Source organism: Corythoichthys intestinalis, chromosome 2, assembly GCF_030265065.1.
Source record: "Corythoichthys intestinalis isolate RoL2023-P3 chromosome 2, ASM3026506v1, whole genome shotgun sequence".
NCBI classification, from domain to species: domain Eukaryota; kingdom Metazoa; phylum Chordata; class Actinopteri; order Syngnathiformes; family Syngnathidae; genus Corythoichthys; species Corythoichthys intestinalis.
In genome coordinates this window covers 5,897,501-5,918,105 of record NC_080396.1, presented here as the reverse complement: position 1 = coordinate 5,918,105, position 20,605 = coordinate 5,897,501, and the positions used below count along the sequence as shown (strand labels likewise).

General features: G+C 42.4%; 1 protein-coding gene across 7 annotated transcripts in view; it reads left to right on the top strand.

Annotated features, from left to right (window-relative positions):
• bsna (bassoon presynaptic cytomatrix protein a) overlaps window positions 1-20,605 on the top strand; it is a 197,031-nt gene that overhangs the window by 142,250 nt on the left and 34,176 nt on the right. For 3 of the 7 annotated variants that reach the window (XM_057858297.1, XM_057858290.1, XM_057858323.1), the window contains 5 exons: window positions 1,525-1,781; window positions 3,415-4,327; window positions 12,024-14,514; window positions 15,204-15,770; window positions 18,348-18,673. In XM_057858297.1, the coding sequence (XP_057714280.1) occupies window positions 1,525-1,781; window positions 3,415-4,327; window positions 12,024-14,514; window positions 15,204-15,770; window positions 18,348-18,673 (4,554 nt within the window). The remainder of the gene's footprint in view (window positions 1-1,524; window positions 1,782-3,414; window positions 4,328-12,023; window positions 14,515-15,203; window positions 15,771-18,347; window positions 18,674-20,605) is intronic. The other 4 variants (XM_057858314.1, XM_057858307.1, XM_057858341.1 and 1 more) reach the window with 3 other exon arrangements.

The following is a 20,605-nucleotide window of genomic DNA, read 5'->3' as shown; positions in this document are numbered from 1 at the left end:
TGAATTTTTTTCTAGGCATGGTTAATGTGAAACAGATTAAAACTAGGACTAGATACAGTAAGAAAAAATAAATTATCCCATTAAAAAAATGGAAAAATGGCTCCTTTAAGATACATGTGTGCATCTTTGGGTGGGAAAATGGCATTTGTTCCACAACCGTAAATGTTACAGGCCTGAGAGCCTGCATCTTGTGAATTTCTGACACGTTCCAAAGTTGAAACTGTGTCGATTGGTCAAACAATTATGGCTGGGCAGCGCCAAAAAACATGGCGGAATATTAATAAATAAATAGGGCTGTCAAACGATTAAAATTTTTAATCGAGTTAATTACAGCTTAAAAATTAATCGTAATTAATCGCCATTAATCTCAATTCAAACCATCTATAAAATATGCTATATTTTTCCGTAAATTATTGTTGGAATGGAAAGATAAGACACAAGACGGATATATACATTCAACATACGGTACATAAGTTCTGTATTTGTTTATTATAAAAATAAATCAACAAGATGGCATTTACATAATTAACATTCTCTTAAAGCGATCCATGGATAGAAAAACTTGTAGTTCTTAAAAGATAAATGTTAGTACAAGTTATAGAAATTTTATGTTAAAACCCCTCTTGATGTTTTCGTTTTATTAAAATTTGTAAAATTTTCAGTCGAAAAATAAACTAGTAGCTTGCCATTGTTGATGTCAATAATTACACCATGCTCACTCATGATACCCAACCCATAAAATCAGTTGGACCCAAACGCCAACAGAGGGCGCCAAACACCAAAAAACAAGTAACAAGCGAACATTACGCTGTACTGTCATTTTAGTCTGTTTGAGCGGGCATGTGCGTTAATTGCGTCAAATATCTTAACGTGATTAATTTAAAAAATTAATTACTGCCCGTTAATGCGATAATTTTGACAGCCCTATAAATAAAGTTAAAGAATTATATTGATGATTGCTTTTGCATTACAGTACAAGGTTTTTGAATTATCCGGGTCTTCACAGACTACTTGGATTTTTCATTACAACTCTACCAAGCAGTCGTGTTTGGAGACATCTACAGGTCACTTGAAGCATAGCTGATGTGCTAAACTGACCTGACGCCCAACATATCACGATATTGGCGGTACAAGATGCTCATGACAATATTTCACTTCATATCGTTTTGACGATTTGCATCGTCATATCGTACATGACTAACTTGAAGAGAACACAATAAAAGTTGTCGCACAGTTAGAAATATCATGGTAAACATCTGTGGTCCTCTATTCCAATTGGCTCGCCTTGAACTCAATCCAGCATGTGCAACTTGAGAAACTTTAGTCTCGCTGATATGGCTGTATTTAAACAGTCTGTGTTGCTAAAAAGTTCAAGACCATTCCTAAAGAACTGTTCTGTGATGGCACGCTCAAACATTGCAAGTCAGGAGCTAGAAAACTAATTTTGTGAATAAATCAAGCAACTTCTGTTGCTCATTTTCGAACCACACCCTGAAAATGACCGCAATTGATCTTCTTTTTCAGATGGATGCGACTGGACAGCCTCTTCATCCTTATACTGACCATCAAATTGGATCCCGCTCCCTCCCCAACTCCTCCTCAGAGATGTGTCTGAGAAGCCACGATGAGCATGTTGAGAACCAGAGCAACATGAGGAAACACAGTTCCATGACCAGGCTAAGCAGAGACACTTTGGATGGAGAAGGCACGGTCTTTCATGTCTCGCCTCGCAGGAACGTAGACAGTTGTGTGCAGACGGATGATGAAGATGGAGAAGAAAGGTACATATTTCTCAAGGTGTCTGCGTGTGAATAGGGTTGATCTGATCAGATCACATGATCAGAAATTAGGCCCAATCGCGTCATTTTTAGAATACATACGACATACGAGCGCGTAGACCATAAGACTATACTTCCGCGTGACCTTTGAGCCATGATTTTCCTTATAAAGCAATCGCAACACATATGCGTTGTCTGTCTGTGCGGTAAAACCTGAAAGGGAAACACAACTTAAAAGAAAGTGCGGCTGGCTTGACCACAGAATTAGAAAATGGCGCTCACTTGAGACAGCAAGCAGACAATAACATAGGGATTGTGTAAAAGAGTTTATTAAACACACACAAAAAAAACAAGGGATCAAGAAAAGGGAGACACAAAAAGGGTCCATGACAGTAGGTCGGGATAAAAAAAAATTTAAATTTTTTCTTAAATGAGGAAAACCACGCTGAGAGGCTGACAAACAAACAAAAAAAATAGAGCAATAATGCAACTAGAAACAAAGGGATTTACAAACTGTCAAATGGCAGCAAGTCAATATATCGGCAAGCCGCCTAGGATCGGTTTAAAGACAATGCTGATGAGCTGGAATTGGATGTAGGTACAACGTCTGGAACTCATCCCACAGCTCTGTAACAAAACAATCTGATCAGCAGCAGAATGTGAAAAAATCATGCCAGTCGTCATACTAGCTTCGCTTGCTAGCTAGCACAGCTATTTTCCCATTCCAGCCCAACCGCCCAAGTCTAAGTCCGAGGTTCCCTTTTATGTTTTTTAAGGTCAGAATTTTGACGACTTTAATATTGAATCAAAAAATAAGTTGCTTCAAAAAAATATAGATTTTCAAAAACAAAATCACTTCAATCAAAAAGGGAAAAATTTCAATCAAAAAAAAGTTTTTGAATGCTAAAAAATATGTACGATTGAAAATTTTGCATTTGAACACTTAATTTTTCATTGAAAAAGTTTTCTTTGATTGAAGCAATCCTTTTTGTGTTTGGGCCATATTATGATTAGGACATTTGTGTCTAAATCAACCAATCCCCCAAAAAGTTGCTTCAATCAGAAAAAAAATAAAAAATTTTCAATCAAAGAAAAAAAAACATTTTTAAAAACCATTTTTTTCCAATACACTTTTTATTTTAATTATTTGCAAATCAAATGACCATCTAAGGTGCTCAAAAAATAATGTTGACCCATTATAAAAATATTATTTTTTTGTTCATTCATTTTTGTTTCAGTTGTATAACTTTACAACATATATATATATATATGTATGTAAGTGAATTACATGCAATGACACTTTTCGGCCACCAGGGGGATACATGGCCCCCCTCTTAAAATCTTCTCATGTTTGTTGACCCGATATATTAGCCAGCCAACATATCGGTCTTTATTAGAAAGATCAGCGCCCAAACACCCAACATAAGTTCTTCTGTTATATCGGCTAAATGTTTGCCGATGGCCGATCGTGAAGAAAGTCCATATATCGGCCTGATATATCGGTCAACCTTTACTTTGGAGTATTTAGTGTTTATGACCATTTTAACAGTAGGTAAGGTCATTGAAATGTAAAGCCCTGACAAGATGTAGATGCACAATCTAATAAAAACCGTCGATTTCTTCTTCCCATCACAAGGTACATGATGCGTCACCGAACCAGACGCCGCGGTCGCAGCGTAGACTGCTCCGTTCAGACTGACGACGACGAGGACAAGGCTGAAACCGGGCAGCCGGTCCGTCGAAGACGCTCTCGTTACTCTCGACATTCCGAATCCAGTGCAGCTAGCGGCGGAACCTCCGCAAGCACCACTGCCACTGACGCCAAACCCAACGCTTCCAAGATGGTATCATCCAGTATCGCCATCCAAACCATGAGAGAAATGTCCTGCCAAACCGAAGTGGAGCACCTCGGAAGAGTTTCGCCTGCGATCCACGTGACAGTACCGGACCCGAATAAAGTTGAGATCGTGCACTACATCTCAGGACCCGAAAGGACAAAAAAGGGACAGTCGTTAGCGTGCCAGACTGACCCAGAAGCCCAGTCGCAAGGGGTTGTTGCTCCCCAGCTCAGCATACCTACGACAGTCAGCCCATATTCTTCCTCCACCAGTAGTGGTACCCAACCATCCGGCGTGGCTGAGGTTGCCACGCAGCAGCGCCAGCAGCACGTCACAGCAAACGCAGCCAAGTTCGAGCGCCGACGTCCCGACCCTCTCGATATGAACTGCCAACCACACAACCACCTTCACAATGAGTCCATCTCCAATATCATCCGGCAGCAGCAAACTGTTCTCTACTCACCTGTCTCTCCGGTGTCCCCTCACCGGCTGTTGGAGAATTCTCTATCGAGTGAGAGGCTGAATAAGGCCCATGTCACACCTCAGCAGAAGGCATACACTGCAGAGTCCCCCCAGCGACATCCTTCCATGCCAAGACCAATAAAAAGCACCCAAAGATCGATGTCAGATCCCAAGTCCCTTAGTCCCACAGCGGATGAGCACACGAAGGCTAGGCTGTCCCTGTATCAACAACAAGCACTCCAGAACCAGGTAAAGTCACTCAAACGATACTGACATCAGAATTACAGACAATGGCTACGTTTACAAAGACACTTTTATTCTGATTAAAAGCCTGATCGGAATAGAGATGCTTCTTGTACACACCCTAGTCAGAATATTCTAACCAGTCTTTTGTCTCTTGGACAAAAATACTAATAGCCATATTGTAGTCATTTCAAAATGTGATCGTTTTTGTCTAGTTTTCAGCGACTAAACATTTGTCGAGTTTTAGTCGAAGAATACTCAAACTGTTTTCGTCTGTAAAATTAAAAATTAGTTTTGTCTGTAAAATTCAGAAGTTTTAATCCAAAAACAAATAAACTTCCCCACATATTTCGAGTGAACACTGGCAGACAACAGTGTTGTTTTTGGCAGTCCTTTTTATTCTTATCTTTCATATACTTGTCCTCCTACAAAAATTAGCATATTGTGATAAAGTTCATTATTTTCTGTAATGTACTGATAAACATTAGACTTTCATACACTGGGAAAACCCATTGGCAGTGTATCAAATACTTGTTCTCCCCACTGTATATTATAGATTCATTACACACAACTGAAGTAGTTCAAGCCTTTTATTGTTTTAATAGTGATGATTTTGGCAAAAAAGTCAAGAAAAAACAAAAATCCCTATCTTAAAAATTAGCATATCATGAAAAGGTACTCTAAATAAGCTACTAACCTAATCATCTGAGTCAATGAATTAACTCAAAATCCTGCGAAAGATTCCTGAGGCTTTTAAAAACTCCCTGCCTGGTTCATTACTCAAAATCGCAATCATGGGCATGACTGCCGACCTGACTGCTGTCCAGAAGGCCATCATTGACACCCTCAAGCAAGAGGCTAAGACACAGAAAGAAAAAACAAAAATCCCTATCTCAAAATTTTAGCATATTTCATCCGACCAATACAAAAAGTGTTTTTCAATACAAAAAAGGTCAACCTTCAATTAATTATATCAGCTATGCACTCAATACTTGGTCGGGAATCCTTTTGCAGAAATGACTGCTTCAATGCGGCGTGCCATGGCGGCAATCAGCCTGTGGCACTGCTGAGGTATTATGGAGGCCCAGGAGGCTTCGATAGCGGCCTGAAGCTCATCTACAGTGTTGGGTCTGGTGTCTCTCAACTTCCTCAATATCCCACAGATTCTTAATGGGGTTCAGGTCAGGAGAGTTGGCAGGCCAATTGAGCACAGTAATGCCATGGTCAGTGAACCATTTACCAGTGGTTTTGGCACTGTGAGCAGGTGCCAGGTCATGCTGAAAAATGAAATCTTCATCTCCATAAAGCTTTTCAGCAGATGGAAGCATGAAGTGCTCCAAAATTTCCTGATAGCTAGCTGCATTGACCCTGCCCTTGATAAAACACAGTAGACCAACACCAGCAGCTGACATAGCACCCCAAACCATTACTGACTGTGGGTACTTGACTCTGGACTTCAGGCATTTTGGCATTTCCTTCTCCCCAGTCTTCTTCCAAACTCTGGCACCTTGATTTCCGAATGACATGCAAAATTTGCTTTCATCCGAAAAAAGTACTTTGGACCACTGAGCAACAGTCCAGTGCTGCTTCTCTGTAGCCCAGGTCAGGCGCTTCTGCTGCTGTTTCAGGTTCAAAAGTGGCTTGACCTGGGGAATGCGGCACCTGTAGCCCATTTCCAGGTTTCTGCAGGTCCCCCAAGGTCTGGAATCGGCCCTTCTCCAATATCTTTCTCAGGGTACAGTCACCTCTTCTGGTTGTGCAGCGTTTCCTGACACACTTTTTCCTTCCTACAGACTTCCCACTGAGGTGCCTTGATACAGCACTCTGGGAACAGCCTATTCGCTCAGAAATTTCTTTCTGTGTCTTAGCCTCTAGCTTGTGGGTGTCAATGATGGCCTTCTGGACAGCAGTCAGGTCGGCAGTCTTGCCCATGATTGCGGAATTGCATGAACCGGGCTGGGAGTTTTTAAAAGCCTCAGGAATCTTTCGCAGGGGTTTTGAGTTGATTCGTTCATTCAGATGATTATGTTAGTAGCTTCTTTGGAGTACCTCTTCATGATATGCTAGTTTTTTGAGATAGGGATTTTTGTTTTTTCTTGACTTTTTTTGCCAAAATCATCAATATTAAAACAATAAAAGGCTTGAACCACTTCAGTTGTGTGTAATGAATCTAAAATATATGAAAGTCCAATGTTTATCAGTACATTACAGAAAATAATGAACTTTATCACATTAGGCAAATTTTTTGAGAAGGACTAGTATACCTGAACACTGTTTAAATCGTGGGATTTAAACGGGTAGCCCTCATGTGTGAAAGCAATTTCCCACGTCGACTGACATGGAGATTACGCGGAGATTTAAAGGATCTTATCTTAGTATTATGTCCGCGATTTTTCCGGGACAAGGCATTAGTGCTCAAACGATTAATCGATTAACTCGAGTATTCGATTAGAAAAAAAGATTCGAATCAAATGTTGCTGCTTCGAGTATTTGTTTAATTAAAGTGGGGCGCTGTAATGGTTTATTTGGAAAGTGTTTGTATTTAGTTTTATTGATTTGGGTGGATACACTGCCCTCTAGTCTGCCTCATTTCACATGGCTGAATCCAGCTGCTCCAAGTTAAGACCAACATAAGCCAAGTTTTTGTATGAGCTAATGTTTTTTTAATCAATTCATAATTTTGTTTATCGATATATTTAACTGTTTTTGGTGGAATATGTGTTTGAACAGTCTGTTAAGAACATTGTAAAAAAAAAAAAAAAAAAAGCGTTTTATAACATTTAAGCTAGCAGGCGTTTGATGTAAGTTAGCCATTGTTCCTTTGTTGTACATAAATCCTTATTATTTATTTATTTTTACACAGTTTGAGGTTTAGCACAGGTATTTTAAATTTTCATGTTCCTTATCAGATTACTCGATTATTCGAACTAACTACTTCAACGAGTACTAAAATAATCGATAGCTGCAGCCCTACAAGGCATTAAAATTCCCGGGTCAGAGCGCAAAGGTCGATTGTCATTTTTTTTTTTCTTGGCAGTAAGACAGAAAGCGTTTAAACAAACATCGCAATCATCAACAAAATTAAACTAAAAACATAAATTGAATAGCTACTGGATCATAAAGCCGAGGAAGAGAGTCCGTTGTTCATCTTTGGAAATGTGTGGTTTATTTTGTTGCCAATGCCGACAAAAAAAGACATACACTGCTGGCCAAAAGTATTAGCACCCCTGCGATTCTGTCAGATAATGCAGAAAATGATTGCAATTACAAATGCTTTGGTAGTAATATCTTCATTTATTTTGCTTGCAATGAAAAAACACAGAAGAATGAAAAAAAAAATCATGATAAATGTACACAAAACTCCAAAAATGGGCCGGACAAAAGAATTGGCACCCTCAGCATAATACTTGGTTGCACAGCCTTTAGACAAAATAACTGCGAACACCCGCTTCCGGTATCCATCAATGAGTTTCTTACAATGCTTACAAAGTGTGTAATAAAGTAGAAAGAAGTGCTACGTTCGGTGGTTTGGACATAACTTGGTAGCAGTATACATTTCGTTTTTAGCAATGGTTGTAGTCTGGACAGACCTCCTTCTGATTACTGCAGGTATGAACCTGGTTTCTATTTTACTAGTTTGCTTACATTTTTCATAACACATGGTGTTGAAATTATTGGAAAACAATTTTTTGAGACAAAGACTAACACATTCTGAATTGACTAAAATATACTTTCGTACTAAGACGAACATTAAAATGGCTGCCAAACCCCCCCCCCCCCCCCCCGCCCCCCAAAATAAACAAATAAAGTAAAATATATTACTGCTGAGAAGTAGATGGAGAGTTAAGGTTATCAATTATTTACAGTGGGGAGAACAAGTATTTGATACACTGCCGATTTTGCTGGTTTTCCCACTTGTAAAGCATGTAGAGGTCTGTAATTTGTATCATAAGTTCTCTTCAACTGTGAGGGACGGAATCTAATACAAAAAAACAGAAAATCACGGTGTATGATTTTTAAATAATACATTTGCATTTAATTGCATGAAATAAATATTCGATACATCACAAAAATCGAACTTAATATTTGGTACAGAAACCTTTGTTTGCTATAACAGATACCAAACGTTTCCTGTAGTCCTTGACAAGATTTGCACACACTGCAGCAGGGATTTTGGCCCACTCCTCCGTGCAGATCTTCTCCAGAGCCTTCAGGTTCCGGGCAACAAGGACTTTCAGCTCCCTCCATGGATTTTCTATCGGGTTCAGATCTGGTGACTGGCTAGGCCACTCCAGGACCTTAAGATACTTCTTACGGAGCCACTCTTTAGTTGCCTTGGCTGTGTGCTTTGGGTCGTTGTCATGCTGGAAGACCCAGCCACGACCCATCTTCAGGGCTCTCACTGAAGGAAGGAGGTTGTCAGCCAAGATCTGGCGATACATAGCCCCATCCATCCTCCCCTCAATGCGGTGCAGTCGTCCTGTACCCTTGCCAGAGAAGCAGCCCCAAAAAATGATGTTTCCTCCTACATGTTTCACGGTTGGGATGGTGTTCTTGGGGTTGTACTCATCCTTTTTTTCCCTCCAAACACGACGAGCCGAGTTTAGACCAAAAAGTTCAATTTTGGTCTCATCCGACCACATGACCTTCTCCCTTTGCTCCTCTGGATCATCCAGATGGTCAGTGGCAAACTTCAGACGTGTCTGGACATGCACTGGCTTTAGCAGCGAGACCTTGCGTGCGCTGTAGGATTTTAATCCATGACGGCGTAATGTGTTTCCAATGGTTTTCTTCGAGACTGTGGTTCCAGCTCTCTTCAGGTCATTGACCAGGTCCTGCTGTGTAGTTCTGGGCTGATCCCTCACCTTCCTCATGATCAGTAATGCCCCACGAGGTGAGATCTTGCACGGAGCCCCTGAACGAGGCAGATTGACCGTCAACTTGAACTTCTTTGATTTTCTAATAATCGCTCCAACTGTTGTTACCTTTTCACCAAGCTGCTTGCTTATTTTCCTGTAGCCCATCCCAGCCGTGTGCAGGTCTATTATTTTATCCCTGATGTCCTTACACAGCTCTTTGGTCTTGGTCATTGTGGAGAGGTTGGAGTTTGTTTGTTTGAGCATGAGAACAGGTGTCTTTTATACAGGTAACAAGTTCAAACACAGGTACTTCCGCTAATGAGTGGAGAACAGGAGGGGTTCTTAAAAAAAGGACTAAGAGCCGAAATATATACTAGTTGGTAATGTATCAAATAGTTATTTCATGCAGTTAAATACAAATTTATTATTTAAAAATCATACAACGTGATTTTCGGTTTTTTTTTTATTAGATTCCGTCCCTCACAGTTGAAGAGAACTTATGATAAAAATCACAGACCTCTACATGGCTTGCAAGTGGGAAAACCAGCAAAATCGGCAGTGTATCAAATACTTGTTCTCCCCACTGTATTTGCAACTGAAAGCATGGAACACTACTACTAGCGCCAATAATTTGGCAAGCCAGATTGATTGTTCCATATACAGTGATATGAAAAAGTAGCTGAACCTTTTGTAATTTTTTTCACATTTCTGCATAAAATCACCATCAAATGTGATCTGATCTTTGTCAAAATCACACAGATGAAAAAAGTGTCTGCTTTATCTAAAACCACCCAAACATTTATAGGTTTTCATATTTTAATGAGGATAGTATGCAAACAATTACAGAAGGGGGGGATAAGTAAGTGAACCCTCTGCCTAAGGAAACTTAAAGAGCAACTGAAACCAATTTTTACCAAACATTTTAAGTCAAGTGTTTGCCCAATCACTGATGAGTGGTTTAAAGCTGCCCTGCCCACTATAAAACACACACGGTTAAAAATTGTCTTGATGAGAAGCATTGTCTGGTGTATATCATGGCTCGGTCAAAAGAGCTGTCTGAAGACCTGCGATTTGATCTGTGTGATTTTGACAACGATCAGATCACATTTGATGGTGATTTTATGCAGAATTGTGAGAAATTCCAAAAGGTTCAAATACTTTTTCATAACATTGTATCTGTATATCAATCCGGGAAAGATCCAATTGAGATCTGTTTCATGGAAGGAACCTTCAAAAAAATATACAGCTTCTGATTAGATGGTAGCTAACACTGGCGAAAACATAGTTTCCCGTCAAATAATAACTAATGTTCTTTGTTCAATTTCCAAAATAATATTATTCTCAAAAAAAGAAATTCTTGAACAATTGCACCTTTATTCTGGGAACAGTACAGTGCCCTCCATAATTATTGGCACCCCTGAAAAAGATGTGTTTTTTAGTTGCTAATGTTTTTTTTTTAATTCAAATAATATGGGACCTTCATGGGAAAAAAGAGAAAAATCCAACCTTCAATACAAGTGCATTCATTCAGTGGGAAAAAAAAATCCCACATAAAGAAAAAATATTTGACATCAAATAATGTGTGTCACAATTATTACCACCCCTGGTGTTAAGACTTTGTACAACCTCCATTTGCCAACAAAACAGGGTCTGGGGACTGAGATGGCCATGGGAGGAGCTTGATTTTTTGTCTGGTGAACCATTTCTGTGTAGATTTGGCCATGTGTTGGCTCATCTGACCAAAGCACACGGTCCAAGTTGAAGTGTGTATTTTTGTGTGAGACCAAGATTGAGCTTTTTGGCAACAAACATTCTAAGTGGGTCTGGCATGCCACGAAAGATGCGCATACTGAAAAGCACCTCATGCCCACTGTAAAGTATGGGAGTGGGTCAGTGATGCTGTTGGGCTGTTTCGCTTCTAAAGGCCCTGGGAACCTTGTTAGGGTGCATGGCATCATGAAGGCTTTGAAATACCAGGACATTTTAAATCAAAATCTGTTGCCCTCTGCCTGAAAACTGAAGATGGGTCGTCACTGGCTATTTCAGCAAGACAATGACCCTCAACATATGGCCAAATCTACACAGAAATGGTTCACCAGACAAAAAATCAAGCTCCTCCCATGGCCATCTTAGTCCCCAGACCTTGTTTTGTTGGCAAAAGGGGGTTGTACAAAGTATTAACACCAGGGGTGCTAATAATTGTGACACACATTATTTGATGTCAAATCATTTTTTCTTTATGTGGGATTTTTCCCCCACTGAACTTGTATTGAAGGTTGGATTTTTCTCTTTTTTTCCATTAAGGTCCCATATTGTTTGAATTTTTAAAAAAATTAGAAGCTAAAAAACACGTCTTTTTCAGGGGTGCCAATAATTATGGAGGGCACTGTACATCTTTTCTATTATGTCATCTAATGCAACCCCCTTTTGTCTTTGTCTATTTGTCTCCCTTTCCTGTTTATATTATTTTAACTGATATTTCATTCTTTGAGTTTCTCTCTTTCCTGTTTGTGAAATTTATGTTTTCCCAATTTTGATTTCTTGATTATCCCACCATTGTAATCCATTTTAAACTAACGTGCCCACTCTTAACAAATTTCCCTTTTCTTTCCCTGGGCATGTTCCCTACAACTCTGAACTACTTGACATATTTCTTTTTCCACTTTTAATTTTTCAACATGTTTTGTGCTATTTTATGTTTTGAACATATTTACCCAATGCCAAACAATTTGCCTATCATTCTAATAATCATAACATGCTATATTTGATTTATCTTCATGTTTTGTCTTTGTCTCCCCCATATTGTACTGCTCTTCCACCCCACCCTCTCTCTAATCCTACAGCTGGCAGCCCTTCATCAGAGTTCACTGCTACGTAAGGTCAAGAGAACCCTGCCCAGCCCTCCTCCGGAAGAGACGACGACATCGGTTCATCTGCCCATGATGACGCCCACCCTTCAACAGGTCTACTTGCCATCCGTGCCCAGCCTCAAGCCCAGCTCCAGGTCCGGCCTTGCTGCCAAAGCCAGCCTTCTCAAAGACCTCACCCACGAGCTAAAGGCGGTGGAGCAAGAATCCACCAAGCTGAGAAAGCAGCAAGCTGAACTGGAGGAGGAGGAGAAGGAGATTGACGCGAAGCTGAGATACCTGGAGCTTGGCATCCACCAAAGGAAAGAGACACTAGTCAAGGAGAGAGAGAGGAGGGATATCGCTTATCTGAGGTGTATGGGTGACGCTCGGGACTATATGTCTGATAGCGAGTTGAACAATTTACGATTGGCAGCTGCGGCCGCGTCACATGAAACCAACGGACTGTTGACGACAAGACCAAGTACGGCTCCTCTCAGCCAATTCAGTAACGATCTGAACACCGCAGCTCAGTACACACCCACGTCATCGTTCCACTCGCAATACCCGCAAAGCCAATCGGCACCAGGTCAATCAAGTTTACCGTACCAGTCATCAACATTCAACCAAGCTCCTTATCCAACAGCATCTCAATCCCAGGCTTTACCTCAGCCAACCCCCCTCCAGAGTCACGTTCACCCTTCAGGAACATCCTACCAATCTCAAGCCTCATACTCTTCCCACACCTACCCTCAAACTCAACCCCCGTATCCCCAAACAGAAATTGGGTTGCCAAGCGCACCGCAACCTCAGCCCCAGTCAGGGCACACGGGATTTGGGCCCGCACCACCTGGTCAGCCCCCATACCCCACCCACAGCTCACCATATCCCAGTGCTGTGTCCTCTTACCCCAGCCAAAGCTCCCCGTACCCTGGGCAACCTCATACAGATATTTTGACCATACACCAAGGAAGGCCCAGACACACATCGCTGGCTGATCTGGAGCACAAGATGCCCACCAATTACGAGACAATCAGTAATCCTACAGTCGTGGTTACCACCACGGCGCAAGACAGTACCTATTCCAGTTCAGCTGCCTCATTTGGTCAATACGCAGGAACGACGACAATGGCAAACTACGGACCCTATGGTTCGGCGACGGTGTCTAGTAGTTACGGTGGGTTATCCGCCATTCCACCCACTACATACGGACAGTATACATCAACAACAGTTAGTTCGTACGGCCAGTGCACCACCACAACTGCTAATGCATATGGCTACACGGCATCAACAGCCGGCTCATATGGACAGTACACGTCAACAGTTTCTAATGCCTACGGACACGGTGTTGACAGCCCCTCCACCTACAGTACACCTGATGGCATGTACGGGGCACCTGGTTTAGAACAAAATGTCCCGAGGAACTACATGATGATAGACGACGTGAGCGAGCTGACGGCAAAAAACGGGCTGGGCACGACGACGGGTGACATGATGCATCACAGCGGCAGCGGGCGTTACCCAGGCGACACCCACGGTCACACCGGAACCATTGGCAGCACCCCGCGTGTGGGACCTGGCAGCTCCATGTACGGCAGGGCGCCCGAGGAGGAAGCGGCAATTCAGGAAGAATTGTACGACCACCATGGCAGGGGTAAGAGCAGCTACAGACACGGACCACTAGGGGGCAGCGGCAGCGTGAGCACTAGTTTGGGTGGGGGATCCTCCTATTACTATGACAATGACTACAGTCACGGCAGCTTCCGATCCGGCGTGCAGAAATCGTCGTCCCCTAGAAGCCTTTTGGCTCCTGCGGTCATGTCCAACAAACGCAGCAAGCACAGGAAACTGGGCAGTATGGAGCAGAAAATCTCCAAATTCTCTCCCATTGAGGAGGCTCGCGACGTAGAGGCGGACCTGGCCTCCTATTCTCCCGCAGTCGCCGGAGGTTACCCGTCCTCCCACATCCGGGGACGTCAGCTGATAGAGGACTACGGCTTCAAGAGGAGTACTTACGACGCCGGCAGCGGCATCGCCAGCGGTAGTCGATACTTTGGCTCGATGGGAGAGGAGGACGATCGGATTTACTACACTTCCACCGGCCGTTCACGCTCCACCGGATACGGGATGGACAAGATCACAGCCAGAGACTACTCCGGGTACCGCAGCAGATCCTACGAGAGGGACGATCGCCCTCACCGATCCGGCTATAGCCGGGGGCGCCACCCAAGCAGACAGTACTCTGAAGAGGAGAGCCCACTCAGTCCCCTGAGGAGATTCATGGGCTCCGGGCGATCGTCCAGTTTAGGTCCCGACCCGTACGACGGTCGCAGCGGTCGATACCATTACTATTACGGCCAATACGGTTCCAGTCACTCTCTGCCAGATGTGCAAGACCACATTCGGGACCTACCCCGGACCCATGTCTACAAGTCGGACGATACGTACATAATAGACGATTATCATTGTGCTGTGTCTGACAGTGAAGGTAATTGTGGGAGTGAACGCCCACAGTCTCGCTACCTACTACTGCCCCCACCGTTTATCTCAATGTCCCCCACCCACAAAATGGATAGGCTTAGAAAAGAGAAAGAGAAGAAAATGAGGCAGAGCTAGCTGTTGCATGCCAATGTTTTCTTCTTCCTGAGAGTCACTTGGAGCTCTCATTTCAGTGGACTGCTGTCTGTCTGTCTGCCTGCCTGTCCATCCCTCCGCCTGTCCGTCTGGTCATCTGTTTGTCCAGTACTCGCATGGTTCTCCGGCGTGGTCGTTTTCTTCGTTCGCACCACTCTGATTCCCTTGGAAGGTCTTCTTTGCACGTCACCAACGCAAATTGTTATACAGGGTTTTATCGTTATCTACTGTATGTGTTTTTGCATTAGTATTTTCATTTCTCAATTCTGGTTGCACTGCAAAATAGTCTGAAGCGTTTTGGAGGATAATCGCTCACTTAAATGCAAATGTTGTATACTCTATTATATACAACTCGATTGGATTATTCTTAGGAATGAAAAGACACATATGGACATTTTTGCAGTGTTTTAGTTAGTCTTGGAACGTGAAAGTAAAGTAAATTGTACTGTGCATGGGCATAAATGTATTATTTTTGATTTACTGTGTCTTCTCCTTCTTATACTTTTCTTTGGCATGTGGGTGGTCTTCCTTCTTTTTTCTCAGCCTGCATGCCGCTGTCTCCGAACGACATGGAGATTGACTGTGATCTGCTTTCGGTTTCCAAAGCCTACCATCTCGGCCAGGAAGAGACGGACTGGTTTGAAAAACCGCGTTCCAGTTCCCGGCATTACGGCGGGAGTCACTCGTCCGGAAGGAGTCGCCACGGTGTCAAACACACCTACCACGATTACGACGAGCCTCCCGAAGAGGACCTTTGGCCTCACGACGAATACGGCCACGGAGGACGACACTCTTCATCCGCCCGCGACCACCGGCATCACGGCAGCTCGAGTCGGCACTCGTCGTCATCGCGTCATTCGGATGAACCGAGATCCTCGAGGTCGTCCAAGGGACACCCGAAAGACCCGTCTATGCGGCACGACCCTTCGGGGCGGTCTTCGTCATCGGGAAGACGCGGCGATTCCAGATCCGGGGTCTACCACTCATCGGACTATTCTCGGGATCCATCCGGCCACCATCATAGTCAGAGATCCTCGAGGCAAGGGGATCCGCATCGCTCATCACGCAGCAAATCTCAGCAACAAGTCGACATGCAGGGCCAGCCGACAGGTATGGAGGAATTTTATTGAGTCTCTTTGAAACGTCTACCTTACAATATTTCAGAATACAGTGGTTCCTTGAGGTACAAATACCTCAGTACGTGAAATTTTTTTACAGTTTTTTAAGCTTCATCATTTCAAATGAATGAACGAACCTTCATTCGACCCTCCCAATCAAAATGGTTACTGGACTGATTACTTTCTTTCAGTAACGAGCAATCTGACGCGTTCATTTTCCCAAAACAGCAATCTGATTAAAGTTAGTTTTCTTAATGTCTGTGCGTTAGAATATTGTAGTCATGTACGAAGAGCATTTTGAATACAAAATGTCAGAAAGGTTCCCACTATCCATTTGTTTCCATGGTAACCGCTCATAGTTACTCCCTGTTTTGGTCTCGATTTACACCCGCGAAGTGTTTTGAGACTGGGAAAGGCGTCTGAAGCAAGGGTGCACATTCGAGCTGAGTGCAGTCACCATTTGAGATGTGCAAGGGAATGTTGATCTGTTTGCATCCATAAATGAATGCACGTATTTTTCCTTCATTCTGGAGGGTTCCAGCAATAGGTTGGAGCCACTACATGCGCGGCCGTTTGTCACACCTAGACAAGATGGGGCGGACTCAGATGCAGAATTTAGTCTTTTATTAACACAAATGGTCAGAGGCTGGAACAAACTGAGGGCGCTCCAAAAGGAGAAAATAACGGGCTATGAAACAAAATCATAGAAACGAGAAACAAGAGAGCTAGGAAAAATGCACTGGAGTAGATCACAACAACAAAGGGCTAGGCATGAGGCACAAAATAACAACAAACTGTGGCAGAAAAAAAACTTACAAACTTACAATGTTACAATGTAGAACATCTTTGGTGATGGATACTGGAAGTAGTGGCAACAATGGGCAAAGACACTTTGGCACGAGACTAGGGAGAGACAAACAATTTAAGCACAGGAGGAAAGGGGCACAGGTGGGAACAATCAGAAACAGGTGAGGCAGCAGGAGAGGTGAGTGGGGGAAACAGGAGGATGAGGCTTCAAAATAAAACAGGAATAGACAATAACATACCTAGACAGGACAACCCTCACCCAATTTGAATTTTGATCATTTGTATTATTACGATAACTGATTTATAAACTGGCAACATTGGCGGCATGGATTGAGCCTAATTAGGATGAAAGTCAAATACGCCGACAAATTTCAACCTTGTAGCTGAAAGCCTCACATTGGATCATCCATTGTAAGGTTTTATACATATTAAGGCTGTCAAATTTAACGCATTAACGGGCTGTAATTAATTTTTTAAATTAATCACGTTAAAATATTTAACACATTTAACGTATGCGCGGAATGACCCGCTCATGCATTGCCTTAAACAGATTACAATGACGCACTTGAGAGCTAAGAGGCAGAGAAAGTTGTCTTGTTTTGTGCTTTTTCTTAACAAAGGTATAACACATGCGACGTGCTGGCACTTTGCTTCTTTTTTAGCACATTCAGCTTCAACATTAACACAGATTACAGCTCTCGGCAGGCCGTAATTCTAACTCACTCCTGCATCATGTGAGTAAACAACATGCTGGCGCCGCATGCCCTTCAAGGTGCCTCGGATAATTCTATATCAGAATATTACAAAAGCAAGTGGACACAGGCTTTCATTGGACCGCCCCTTTTATTGGCATAAGTTTCGGCAACTCTTTCACAACAAACATAAGTATCATTTAGTGAAAGCACAAAAAAATAATATCGCAAAAAAAAAAAATGATGTTCACAAAAAGAAAAAAGTGCTTCAATCTGTATTAATGAGGCACTATTCTCACCCATAAAACTTACTCAAGACTTCGTTTAGTCCAACAAATACATTGGATGGCAATATTTATTCACAATATACAAACTATCAGAGGCCAAGTACGTTGTGAAGCCAGCACCTCAAATGACAGGAATTACAATGGATGGACCAGTAAACAGGAAACTCCGGCCTCAGTTGAGGGACAAAACACACTATTTGGCTTGATTTCTAATTTAATTTACAACTCTCCACCTTGTGCTGTATGTAGTGTATTTAGTTTATTTTTTGATAGAAAATTTTACAAATGTTATTAAAACGAAAAGAGGGGTTTTAATATAAAATTAGTAAAACTTATACTAACATTTATTTTTTAAGAACTACACGTCTTTCTTGTGGATCCCTTTAACAGAAAGAATGTTAATAATGCTAATGCCATCTTGTGGATTTATTGTTATAATAAACAAATACAGTACTTTTGTCCAGTATGTTGAATGTATATCTCCGTCTTATGTCTTATCTTTCCATTCCAACAATAATTTACGGAAAAATATGGCATATTTTAGAGATGGTTTGAATTGCGATTAATTACGATTAATTTATTTTTAATCTATGATTAACTCGATTAAAAATGTTAATCGTTTGACAGCCCTAATATATATATATATATATGTATATATATTTGTACATTTTCTATAACCTTGAATGGCATTTTACCAGGTTTGCACAACAATTTGCGGTGTGTTTGGTCCTTTTTTCTAAAGCTGAGTCTTCAAGTTTAATCAGCGTTGATTTCTTCATCCAGGTACCTCTAGATCCGGCTCTTCTTCAAGGGGACAGGGCCCTGCTGGTGGTCCTACAGGATCCGGACGACAAGTTGGTCAAGTTTCCCAGAATGACGTAGCCGCAGGACAGAGGACGCAACTCCAACAGCAGGCCCAGACTTCAACGGCAAGGCCGGGAGGGCAAGGGCCCCCAATTACAACCGGTGCGCAGCAACTGCCCCCAGCCCAGGGACAAAGCATGGGGGTGGGGCCAGGCCAGACCAAACCGGGGCAAATGGGAGTCGCTGGTGGACCTATGGGTCAGGCGAGACAGACGGGTCCAACAGGAACGACACCAACCCCTATGGTGAGTACTACATTTGGGATAAAATATCATTTGCTGATATATCACGATACGAGACGTCAGGAAACGCATCGTGATATAAAGAGATGAGATGCTCTGCCACATAATTTGAGCAGTGTAGCCCTCAAATAGTTTAGTCCAGGGGTGTCCAAACTTTTTGCAAAGGGGGCCAGATTTGGTGTGGTAAAAATTGGGGGGGCCGACCTTGGCAGCGTCCTTTACGTAGAACGATATATTTAAGCAAATTTTAGCAAGCCATTCTGTGTGTCACATTTGCTTTACTATTATTTTTAATTAATAATTTCAACAATCTCGCAACTAGCTTTTGTGGCGTTCTCCTTCGATTCTCGGGCACTTGCGAAATACTGCTGCTGTGAAATTAAACTAGCTTCAAGTTGCTTCAATTTCTCGCTACGCATCTTCCCTGTAATCTTATTGTCCATGTCAGCGTGTCTTGTTTGGTATTATCGCCTCACGTTGAACTCTTTAAAAAACAACGACGGTCTCTTTGCAAATGAGGCAGACACAGTTGTTGCGTATTTTAGTGAAGAAATGGTCCAATTTTCACCGATCCTTGAAGGGTCGGCCGTCGCAGTGAACTTTCTTTTTTTTGTTGATTGTCGCCATTTTAGAAAATCGGGAGTAAAGGTTCACACGGGGTAATGTTGCTTAGAGTGCTGCTGCCTTTTAGTGGGTAAATGAGGAGCAGCATTTAGTGTGTAAGCTACGTCATATGCTGGTAGCAGTACTGCTTACCAATTTATTAAGTCTGTGTACAGGTCAGACGTTATTGATTTTATGACAGAGGCTGAGGGCCGGATGAAATTTGACCACGGGCCGCATTTGGACCCCGGGCTGGACTTTGGACATGTCTGGTTTAGTCAAATCGCTTTCCTGAGTCAGAAACTACCATGAAGGCCACTAGCCGCTGATGGCAGGAAGGATCAATACCTGTATGGCGTCTGCCCACTTGATAACAATGACAAGTAATAGGTCTTTAAAGGGTATGTCATGCCCTGGGAAAATGTTAATATTCCATCATTTATCCATAAACGCATGCCTTTTGTATTCATATCATGCCACTTCGTGTAATTACACACAAGAAAATGAGAGAAATTTGGCTCGATTGTCAAGCTAAAATGACCGGCGCCCGAGATCTGGCAGATTGTGTGCGTGACGTCACGACAAGTGAAGAGAGTGCCACCGGCCACTAGGGGGGCAGCGCCTGTCTGCATCAATATAATTCCTACTAGTGAGGGGAGAATTAGGGGTGTTTTGAGCTGTTTATGCTGATGCATTGTGTTCGTCCTGCACATATTCCAGGTTCCCTCATGAAGAAACACCCCTCGTTGTCAATAAAAGAGAATTCAGAATTGACAGTGAGGGGTGTTTCTTCAACAACAAAAGGTTCAGTGCTTTAATACTGAATGGCGGCGATGATGGCAGACAATTTCCTTTCTAGTTTCAGCGACGAATCCGACGTAGAAGGACGTAACGAATGTTCATCTAATGGTGACGAGGAGAGTTACGAAGCTTTAATCGGTGTTTTAGGTTATCAATTTGAGCCCAAACGAACACCAATGCAGCGTAATGAAACGGTCATTGAGGGGAGCAATGACACTGATGAAACATCGGCAGCAGATCGCGTGGGAAACACCAATGATTTGTTTTGCATTTCTTTTTGTGAAGCTGATACACCGTGACTGCAAAATAAAGGAATGCATAGAATAATTATCATTTATTGCGCTATCATAACTTTTCGCTCTGCCAACAGACACAAATATGAATGGGATCAGAGGATTTGTTCTATATATTTTACGAACAATAAAGTATACATGTGTCCAGTCCTGTATCCAATGCATGACATTTTTTTATTATAAAGGAGTACTCACTCTGGCCATTTCGAGCTTGGCTGCTCCCCTCCTTTGCTTAGCC